Source organism: Nyctereutes procyonoides, unplaced genomic scaffold, assembly GCF_905146905.1.
Source record: "Nyctereutes procyonoides isolate TBG_1078 unplaced genomic scaffold, NYPRO_anot_genome, whole genome shotgun sequence".
NCBI classification, from domain to species: Eukaryota; Metazoa; Chordata; class Mammalia; order Carnivora; family Canidae; genus Nyctereutes; species Nyctereutes procyonoides.
The window spans coordinates 14,334,742-14,345,906 of NW_026575041.1; the positions used below are offsets into that span (position 1 = coordinate 14,334,742).

An 11,165-nucleotide genomic window follows, 5' to 3' on the forward strand; every position below is an offset into this window, starting at 1 on the left:
TCATGCACAATCACTAAGCACGCTTCTCATTCATTCTTTCCCTGACTACCAAGCTCAAGAGAAAAAATTGCAGAAAAGCAGGTGGTGGAACGGTGGTGGAAGTTTATGGCAAAGATGATTGTTGGCATGTGGGTCAAAGGAGGACGTTGCTGTATTTTGAAAAGATAATCCTTTTACTTCTTCAGTAAAATGCCCTTAAGTCTGGGGAGGTATATTTCCTCCAAACAGGCCATTGCTGGGCATTTCTCTAGACAATGAGAGCATCAGGCTAACTGTAAAGGAGTGGCACTAAGTTTGATAAAATTGAGAGCAAAGAGGTCATGACTCGATTGAGGTCATTTAAAAAGCAAATATTCATTGAACATCTCAAGTCAGACAGAAGGAATATCAGATGTCGAAACAGAGTCTGTCTGCAGGTGCTCAGAGTCTAGTGTGGAAGATACAGCAACCAGCCCTCAGAACAGGGTGCTCAGGGCCAAAAGGAAACAAACAGAGCGATAAGACAAATTAGGGTGTGGGGGGGGACTCAAACCTTGTTTTGGAAGCTGGGAATAGGACAGCCTTTCCCAAAAAAGGCTATAGGTAAGTTGAGGCCAGAAATGTTTTGAAGGCCCACTTGCTACCTGAATAGAATGGGGATGATACCTGCCTATGAAGATAGCCCCCCCAAAAATGGGGTTGAAGTTGCCTACGTAATGTCAGTAAAATATGGCTGGTACCTTATAATATGTAATCAAAGATCTGCTCTGTTGCCACAGTCAACATGGATAATAGAAAAGGTCCTATGTAAATCTGAGAAGAAAGGTATAACGTTAGAGAAAAAGGAAACAGAAATTGATGTGCTGGTGCATTCTCATCACTTAGAAAATACAGACTCCTGCAGGGAACTCAGAATCCTCTCATCCCAATCTCGTCATTATTATGAGGATGTTCTACGTCAGCCACAGCAGATGTAAATGGGAAACATCGTCGCTGTTTGCTGGCCTGAAGATCAGGAGGCTGTTTGCTGGCCTGAAGATCAGGAGGCAGGCTGCTTCTGCCCAATTCTGCAAGCATTGACAGTCTCTGTGGGGTTACTTGACTTTCTCAGCCTGTCCCTTCATCTGAAACTGAGGTGTTGAATGAGAACAATGATTTTCAAAAGCTTTTTCTTTTTACACAAATCCACAGTGAAAATTGGTATTTCACATGGTGACATACTACTTTTGCAGTTTTTAAATTCTATCCTAACCCATTTTTTAAATTAAAAAACTGATTAGACCCTTTAAGCTAACCTCATGTCCCACAATTTGTGACCTATAATCTTCTCTAAGGGCCGCTCCAGCCCCAACTCCGGGAAGTGTCCACATGATGCAGTTTTCAAAATGATTTCACAGGCATCTCCTAAGATCCTCACAGCAGTGGTGTGACATGGACAGAGGGGCTGCTGTGCTCATCACAGATCACATGGCAAGATTATGACAGAGTCAGAACCAGACCCAGTCATTATAGAACAGCAGTGATGCTTGGCTTGTTCAGCAGCTCCTCTACTCCAGGAGAATTCCACCTTTTAACACTCTGCCTTCTAGCTCCTTAAACACCTCTCCTGACCTATCTAAAGTGGGATGCCCAGATGTCCATTGACAGATGAATGGATAAAGAAGAGGTGCGTGTGTGTGCACATACACACACTATAATGGAATATTACTCATCCATCAAAAAGAATGAAATCTTGCCATTTGCAATGACATGGATGGAACTAGAGAGTATTATGAAGTGAAATAAGTCAGAGACAAATACCATATGATTTCACTCATTTGGAATTTAAGAAACAAAATAGATGAACACAGGGGAAGGGAAAAAATAAAATAAGATGAAAACAGAGAGGGATGCAAACCATAGGAGACTCTTAACTCTAGGGAACAAACTGAGGGTTGCAGGAAGGGAGGGGTTGGGGGAGGGGTTACTGGGTAATGGGCATTAAGGAGGGCACATGATGTAATGAGCACTGGGTGTTATATACAATTAATGAATCACTAAATTCTACCTCTGACTAATAATACAGTATATGTTAAATAAATTGAATTTAAATTAAAAATTTTCAAAAACATCATGAAAGAATACTCAAAGTGGAATACAAGTCTAGTGAACACATTCCCTATGCTATACTTTACCTCCCCGTGTCTTATTTATTTCATAACTGGAAGTTTGCACTTCTTTATTTCCCTCACCTATTTCACCCACTTTCCTACCTCCCACGCCTCTGGCAGCAACCACACCTGAAACTAATATACTGTACGTCAACTATATGCCAGTTAAAAAAAAATAAAGTTAAAAATTAAAATTAAAAAGAATCTAGTAAACACATTCCAAGAATGTAATGTTAATTTTCACATTCATGGCCTTGCTAGATCCTTCAGGAACTATCCTATGCCAACCACCAATGCAAGAAACTCAGCTCTTGCCCTGGAGAAGCTCACAGTCTAGCAGAAAAAAGCCCACCCACAGATCTGCACACTAAGTGCAGTTCCCTTCCAAGTTGCCTTTCTCTTATTTTCTCAGTGATAACCCCAGTTGTTCTGTTTAACTCAGCAAGTCTCCCCATCTGGCCAATGGAAAGTGCCAAGCTTCAAGCCCTCCCTGGAGACTCTCAGAGTGCTGGGGGTCAGCGGGACAGGAAGAGAGGGACACTCCAGAGGGAAGTGAAGGTTGTTGGCAGCCTTCCTGCACTGCTGCTCTCCCCACTGCTCCTCCTCCTGCCCTCCCCAAGGGGAGGAGAATGTCAGCAGGCTCCCTCTCTGCATCACCCCAGATGCCCTCCTCACCCCACACCAGCATCAACTGACTTCAGGGATAAGCAAAAAACTTTGAACATTATGAAAGGGTCAGGTTACCTAGATTTATGGACAACAGCCTATTGATATTATTTAGGTGTAAAAAAGCATATCGGGCACAAGGGAAGAGTATTTTTAGGGAGCCATAAACCTAGGACTAAAAAAGAAGACATTCAAGCACTTTTTATTTATTTATTTGTTTGTTTGTTTGTTTGTTTATTTATTTTTAGCTATTTACAAAGCAGTAGGTGCTGATTGATAATATGCCAGTACTGCTAAGGCAAATATTGTCAAAAAGACTGGAGTCTGTACTGGGAATTTATTGTTCTGCTTTCCAGTGCCGGTTCCTTCTTTGTCTGATGACAGTGTATAGATTTGCTGGGGAGAAGCCACATCCCCTTACTCTAAACCATTTGGAGTGGCCCTACTTTAAACTTTATCTTGAATTCCAGGGGTGAGCCCTGGCTGGCTTAAGTTATAATTGGTTTGAGAATAGGAAGAGAATTCAATCAGAGTTGATGAGATGGAAGGAATCTCTTTCTGAGGCTTCAGGGAAAGTATCCTTCTCTACCCAAAGCAAGTGTCTTTCTATTCTTGCACAGTTGTGGTGTGAGAAAAGGAAATAGGAGATTATGCCAGCATTGAGATGAAAGACTCCACGGGCTGGAGCCTGAGGACGAAGCTAACATTTCAAAAGCAGAACAGACAGCCAGAGAGAATCCTTGGCATCCTTGGACGTGCCATCTGGACTGCTGGGTCAAGCCTTGCCTGCAACCCTTCCTCTAGATATTTAGTTAAAGAAAGGTTTTGTTTGCCTAAGCCAGTTTGAGTTTTCTAACATTTGCTACCAAAGCAATTAAAATTCATAAAACACCTTAAATTTCCCAAAGTAGTAATATACAAAGGACTTAGAGTCTCTTTTGAGGGAGCAAGGAGTAAGTAGTGTGATAGGCAGAGGTTGAAAGATTTTTTTTCTTAGTTTCTTCTATTAATTCTGTAGCAAATAATCCAAATACTTAGCATCTGTATAATCGTTCCTATTTGTAAAAAACACGTCCTCCACATGTATTTCCTCACTTGAATTTCACAACCCTGAGTCAAAGGGATCAATAAAAATTTTTATTTTGAAAAAAAATTTTTTATTTTGTAGTAATTGCCAAGTAATTATCAAGCACTCTGTATAGTTTAAAATACTGTTCCAAACTCAGTCATTCAGTTGATCGTCACAATAACCAACTAAGGTAGGAATAGTAGTTCTGTCATAAATTCCATTTTAGGCGGGAGAGAGTTGAACCTGAATATCTACCTGAAAGGAGGCATTAAATGAGATGCCTAAGTTAATCTGAGGAGATGTTGGGAGACAGGCCTTAAATCCAGGTCCCTTGCTTCCAGGGTTTTAACACCAGTAATACTAAACTCTACTCCCGGGCTCGAACGTGTGTGCTCTTAAGCACCGGGATCTGGATTCCAGCGGCAGGGCCAGAGCTAACTAGCTGGTGACCTTGAGCGAGTTCCCTTTGTTTTGTATTCTCATCTGTAAAAAGAGAATTAGGATCTCTGATGCCCCCATCCAGGTCCAAAAGTCATCTAACGCCAGCCTTTCCTCCCCCTCTCAAAATAATCTTTTCTTGGGAATACTAAAAGTATGACCTTAGCTGACATCCGTCCTCCCGGGTGTCAGGTACTGTGCTAAGGACTGCGCCTCCATTTTCTCTTTATTTTTTTTTAAATTTTTATTTATTTATGATAGTCACAGAGAGAGAGAGAGAGAGAGAGAGAGAGAGAGAGAGAGAGAGAGAGAGGCAGAGACACAGGCAGAGGGAGAAGCAGGCCCCATGCACCGGGAGCCCGATGTGGGATTCGATCCCGGGTCTCCAGGATCGCGCCCTGGGCCAAAGGCAGGCGCCAAACCGCTGCGCCACCCAGGGAGCCCCCATTTTCTCTTTAAATCTCACAACACGCTGGATACACCTGTCTCTCATTTACAGATAAGAAAGCATGGACTTGACAGAGGTCACATGAACTACCCCGACTTAGTGAGCTTCACGGGGAGCCCTGACCGCGCGGCGGGCTGGCCACGAGGGCCTGAACCCCGGCATCACTGCCCCCGTGGGAGAAAGAAGGCTCCTGCATCACCAGGCACCTCTTTCCACGCAGAACAGGGGTGGGGGGAGGAAAAAAAAAAAAAGCCAAACCGGCTTACACCAAGCCTCTGCCAGGCAAAAACGGAAAACCGCTGTTAGGGCGCCTGGGAGGATCCCGCCCGGCCCAGGGGGCGGGGCGCCCCCCCCCCCCGCCCCGCCGCGGGCCCGGGCCCGTTACCTTGTTGAGATGCGGGTTCCTGGTGACATCGTACCCGCGCTTCTTCAGGGGCACGGGGCGGGCCGGGCCGGCCCTGGAGTGGCAGCCGCGGCCCGGCGCCGAGGGCGTCCAGCGGGGGACGGCGCCGCAGGCCTGGCCCCGCAGGAGCCCCGGCCGCGCGCCCCTGCCCAGCGCGGCGCCCATGGTCCTTGCGCAGACCTGGCACCGGGGAGAGACCAAGGTCAGGGGCGCGCCGCAGGGCACCGAGCCCGAGCCGGGGCGCGTCTTCAGGGAGAGGACGGGGGTCCTGAGGGCGCGAGGCCCCCGCCCCGCCCCCCGCCCGTCCGCGGCGGCACCTGCGCGGCTCCCGGCTGGCTGGCGGCGCGCAGGCCTGGCCAAGCCCCGGCAAAGCGAAAGCGGGCCCAGGAAGCCGATCCGCGGCGGCGACCGCCCGCGCCACCCCCCCGCCCCCGCCCCGCCCCCGCCCCCGCACCTCCCACCTCGCCCGGTGGCTCGCCCGGATCCTCCCCCAGCCCACCTGTGCTGCGCCCCGAGCCGCCGCGGTGCGGAGTTCCCCTCCGCCAATGGCTGCCCCGCACCGGCGCCCGCGGGAGCCTTCTGGAAAGAGGGGTCCCCGCGCCCCGGTCCGCAGCGCGGGACTTGCCCCGGGGACGCGTGCGGAGCGCCCCGGACCCGTGCGCGCGCGCCTCGCCGCCGCCCGAGTGAGGCTCGGAGCCCCCGAGCGGCCCCATCGTGACAAGCCGAGCGCACGCACGCGGGGTAGCACTGGCTCTACTCACCCGGACGGGAAGGCCCCGGCTTTGGGGTCAAAGTAGAGGTGCTCGGACATCCGGGGCTCGGTGTTGCTCTGCCCTGTGCAGCTCCGTAGCCATTGGCCGCGTGTGGCTCTGTGCATTTAAATGAATTGATTTAAATGGAACAAAATAAAAAATCCAGTTCCTCAGTCGCACTGGCCTCGTTTCATGTGCCCAAGAGCCACTGGCACATAGCAGCTGTGGGATTGGATAGCACAGGTATGGGGCATCTGCATCTTGGCAGGTAGTTCTATGGGACGTCACTGGTGCAGGGCTCACCGCGCTCCGGGGTACCCGGTGGAGCAGCTCACAGATTGCTGTGGACAGACAGGGACCTTGGGGTCCGTCTAGACCTGAACCTGACTTTACATTTGATCCACATGGTAGATTTCTTTTAAAGCAAACATTTCGTCGTGTGTAGAATAAAATCCAAAGTCTTTTTGATGCCTATGGGTTATCCCACAGCCTGGCTCCTGCCAACTTCTTCTGGCTCATCCTATTCCCACTCTCTCATCTCTCACTGCGCGGTAGCCACACTTTGCTCCTGCCTTGTGCTTCTGCCCCATCCAATTCCTTCCACCTCAGGGCCTTTGTACTCGCTATCACTTCTACTTACAGTGTTCATTTTCTCTCATGTCCACAAAATTAGCCACTTAAGGCCTGCCTTCCACTTACTTCATGCAATGTCAGCCTCCACGAAGGACCACATAGTGAAGGATTTTTCCCTTCACAGAACTTGCCACAGTCAGTAATTAGCTCGTTTCTCTAATTGTTTATTATCCATCTCCACCTAGAATGTAAGCTTCATGTGGAAAGGCTCTTTGCCTGTAAACCCCTGTATCTTTACTGCCCAGCTCAGGATGTGATATATAATCGCACAATAAATAGGTAAATGAAGGAAAGAGACAGATACTTTCATAAAGATTGGACTGGAGGGATCCCTGGGTGGCGCAGCGGTTTGGCGCCTGCCTTTGGCCCAGGGCGCGATCCTGGAGACCCGGGATCGAATCCCACATCGGGCTCCCGGTGCATGGAGCCTGCTTCTCCCTCTGCCTCTCTCTCTCTCTCACTGTGTGCCTGTCATAAATAAAATTTAAAAAAAAAAAAAAAGATTGGACTGGAAAGGAGATTGAATGAGGAGATTATTCCTTTCTTAGAAAAGGTTTTGCTGTTTATCCATGAGAAAGAGACAGAGACGCAGGGGGGGTGGGGCAGAGACATAGACAAAGGGAGAAGCAGGCTCTACACAGGGAGCCGGATGTGGGACTCAATCCCAGGACTCTGGGATCACGCCCTGAGCCAAAGGCAGATGCTCAACCACTGAGCCACCCAGGCATCCCAGAAGGAGATTATTCCTGCAGGAGAGGATCCTCTCTTCTCAGCAGAGGCAACACCAAACACCATAAACTCTTGAACTGGACATTTACATAAGCCGAAAAATGATTAAAAAAAAAAAACATTTGAGTCAGATTTTTGGTTGCTTGTGATAAAGAACATTAACTGATGTTAATGTTTTTTTAACTGATGTTAATGTTTCAAAACTGTTTTTTTATATCTGCATATCTTCCTACCAGTCAATAAACATCTCGAGGGGGGAGATTGTGTGACTGTTTGTCTGTCTTTGGTTCCTGACACGGACTGAATCATCAAAACCGGTTTGTTGAAAGAGTCCGCCCTTGCTTGACACAATGACCTTTCTCTCACCTGAGGACATTTAATAGGTAAACCTCAGTTATTTGAAACTATCCTGGAAGCCAGGACAGAAACAACAAAGGTTTCCAAACAAGCCAATATTATTTTTATATCATCTATTCACTAAAGTGTGTGCAGTTACATATGGGCGTCTCTCACATGTCCCCACCTGTGGCCTCTCTTTTCTTAACTCAGACATCATTCTAGCAATATTGTTTTTCTTGTGTGTTTGATCTTTGGTCACAGGAAAGGAGAGGTGCTAGCAGCAGGAGGTCGTAGCAAGAGGGGATGCGGGCTCTGCTCTACAGAACTGTCTGGGGGCCCAGGGTCTTTCTCCAGGTGTTGTCCTACTCTGCCCAGGAGCACTGACGGTACATGGGCTTCCCAGGCAGTGACAAGGGGTGGGGGGAGAGGAAGTGAAGGGCCCTCTAGGGAAATGATGTGGAAGTTGCTCACATTCTACTCACATTCTTTTTTTTTTTTTTAAAGATTTTATTTATTTATTCATGAGAAATTCAGAGAGAGAGAGGCAGAGACACAGGCAGAGGGAGAAGCAGGCTCCACGCAGGGAGCCCCACATGGGACTCGGACTCGATCCTGGGTCTCCTGATCGAAGGAGGCTCCACGCAGGGAGCCCCACATGGGACTCGGACTCGATCCTGGGTCTCACACCCTGAGCCGAAGGCGGCGCTATACGGCTGAGCCATCAGGGCTGCCCTACTCACATTCTATTGACGAAAACTAAGTCGCGGTCACAGTAAGCTACAGGGAAGCTTGGAAAATTGTCTGTAGTGGGAAAGGCACATCTCTAACTATAAGGAAGAAGGGAAAAATGGTTTCCTGGGGACCAAAAACCCCAAGTCTAGATATAGTACTCATTTTATATTAAAGTGTTTGGCGTGGAGTGGATACTCAGAAACTGTTAGCTCCTATAATTGGCATGCATGGTTTCCATCTCTGGTTTCATGAAAACATCTTTACTTTTACAGCTGAACACGGGATTATGGACACCAGGTTCAGAGCCATAGGAACTTTCCAGAACTTCTTCCAAACTCCTACAACTCTGACTTCCTTAGCTGGCCAGCCTTGTGATCTGGTCCAGCACTAGAGAGAACTAATGAATCTCCATAATTTGTCTTGGCCCCTCTCCCTCTACAGCCCATTTACTGACTTCTGTCATGGATGTGATGCTGCTTCCTGGGGTGGCTGGAAAGGAATCCCATTCCCATCCTTCCTGGCCAGTTTCCATATTCCCAGTGCACTTAGTACCTTTACTTTTCCATTTTGATTACAGAGATGTGCATAGCTATCCGTTCCCCTGCTAGACTGAGTTCCTTGAAGACTGGAACCACCATTTGCAACTCTTTGCATGTCCAATACCTGACACAGTGCCTGGCACCGAGAATGCACTCGGATTGTTGAATTAAATAAAATTGATGCGAATCAAATTTGTGCATAACCTTCCAAGGAGTGGACATGATTGAAATCGAACTTGGTACATTGTTAAAAGGGCATCATAATAGCTTCAAGTTAGAGTTTTAGTTCAGTCAGCTATCTTGAAATGAGATCATTTGTCTTTTGTAAACAGATTTTAATGTCTCCACATATGGGTTTTAAAAAATGGAGGGACATTAAAAATTCATTAATTTTTGGCTAATCCTATTGCTTCATAAATGCGTAATATTCTACACATTTCACATTCCTGATTGCCCTAGAAGCACTCTTTAATTCACATTGCTGCTAGTAATATTTGGAGATACTTCAACTCTACTGTTTATGCCAAAGGAGAGTGGTGAGGAACATTTATGTCCTTGTGCTCAGACTTTGCACACACGCCCTGCACTTTGGGACTTCGCTCAAGTAGTTTCCTCTGCTTCTAGCACTTGCCAGCTAAATCTTCCTCCCCAGCTCTACTCAAACACCACATCCTCCAGCAGGTCAGTCAGATTACCCAGATTACCCAGGCTGCAGCAGCTTGCCCCATCTCCTGCGTATTCCCCAAACTCTGTTATTTGCGTCTGTCTGTCCTATTGCACTTTTATAGTCTGTCTCTCTGTGAAATAATTTACTTATATGCCTGTCTTCTCTGGGCCTCACAGGGGCTCACAGAAGGAAAAACAACAGCTTTGGATTCAGACAGTCTTGACCTTCACCACTGACGAGCTTGTATCACCTTGGGCATTTTATGTGACCTCTCCCTACAGCTCCATCATCTTCGTGAATAAAAGAGTGATTCTAATATTACTTCCTACATTGATTTTTGGTGGATTAATATATTTATTTGTTTTTTATTTATTTACTATTATTTTTAAAGATTTTATTTATTTATTCATGATAGACACAGAGGGGGTGCTGGGCAGAGACACAGGCAGAGGGAGAAGCAGGCTCCATACAGGGAGCCCGACACAGGACTCGATCCTGGGACTCAATCCCAGGACTCGATCCCGGGACTCCAGGATCATGCCCTGGGCCAAAGGCCGGTGCCAAACCGCTGAGTCACCCAGGGATCCCCTATTTATTTGTTTTTTAAAAGCATATTATAAATGCACTTCCCACATGCCAGGCATTCTTCTGTGGTTTATAAATATAAACTCATATAATGTCATCATATTTTTTGTCATCATATTTTTATGAAATGCTGAGTTTGTTACTTATTTCTCTCAGTTCCAGATCTACCCTTTAATATTCTGGTTTACGGCTGGTGCTTGGACAGACTCTGCAAACCAGTTCCTCTTTGGCAGGTTTCCTGTTAATTTCTGCCAATAGGGGGCACTCAAGGGAGCTAGGAGGCCAGAGAGGGGGATTTCCTCCTTTCCCTGTACTTGCCTTTTTTTGCCCTTTCAGTATTCCCCACCCCTCCTCAACCACCCAGCATCAGCGGCTGATCCTCACAGGAACAAGCCTCACAGGCCCCCATAAACTAGCGAGTCTTTTCCTCCATGGATCCAGCTTCTTGGTGGTCCTGGCCTCTTAGCTTTGTTCCTCCAGCCTTAGAGGTGGGTTACACTCTGTGGTTGCCTCAAATCTCCATTCCTTCTCATTCAACCTCTAGCACCTGTGAAGTCAGTTCTTTCTGTTAAATTCTTTCTGTTGAGCTACACTTACTGGAGTCTGGTCCTCCTGACTGGACCCTGCCTGATACTAGTACAATTATCATCTCCATTTCACAGCTGATGAAATGAAACCTGGAGAAGTCAGATAACTCACTGATGTGGACCAGGATTTAGCCCAGGCTCCAGAGGCTGTGGCGCTCACCAGGACACTAAGGGCTTATGTTCGGGAAGTACTTAGGGAGGCCTGGTATGGGTGAGCTCTAAATGCACCGTGCTCATCTGATCCCCAGTTATCATTGTTAACTCATCAGCCTTGTATCTTACACCACACCCAGAACAGGGTTGTTTGCAATAAATGCCCACTGGACTGAATTTGATTCACCTGAATAGGGGAGGGCAAAGTGGCATAGAGGGCATGGGTTAGAAATGGACATGGAGGAGTGAAAAGGGGCCCCTGGAGCCTCCGATCCCTCCTTTGGAATTATTTCCAG

At 47.3% G+C, this 11,165-nt stretch overlaps 1 protein-coding gene across 1 annotated transcript in view; it reads right to left on the bottom strand.

Annotated features, from left to right (window-relative positions):
• ME3 (malic enzyme 3) overlaps positions 1–5,827 on the bottom strand; it is a 192,446-nt gene extending 186,619 nt beyond the window's left edge. The window contains exons 1-2 of the mRNA XM_055320721.1: positions 5,653–5,827; positions 5,136–5,333 (exon numbers count right to left, since the gene is read on the bottom strand). Of these exons, the coding sequence (XP_055176696.1) occupies positions 5,136–5,318 (183 nt within the window). The 5' untranslated portion in view covers positions 5,319–5,333; positions 5,653–5,827. The remainder of the gene's footprint in view (positions 1–5,135; positions 5,334–5,652) is intronic.
• Positions 5,828–11,165: the final 5,338 nt, after the last annotated feature.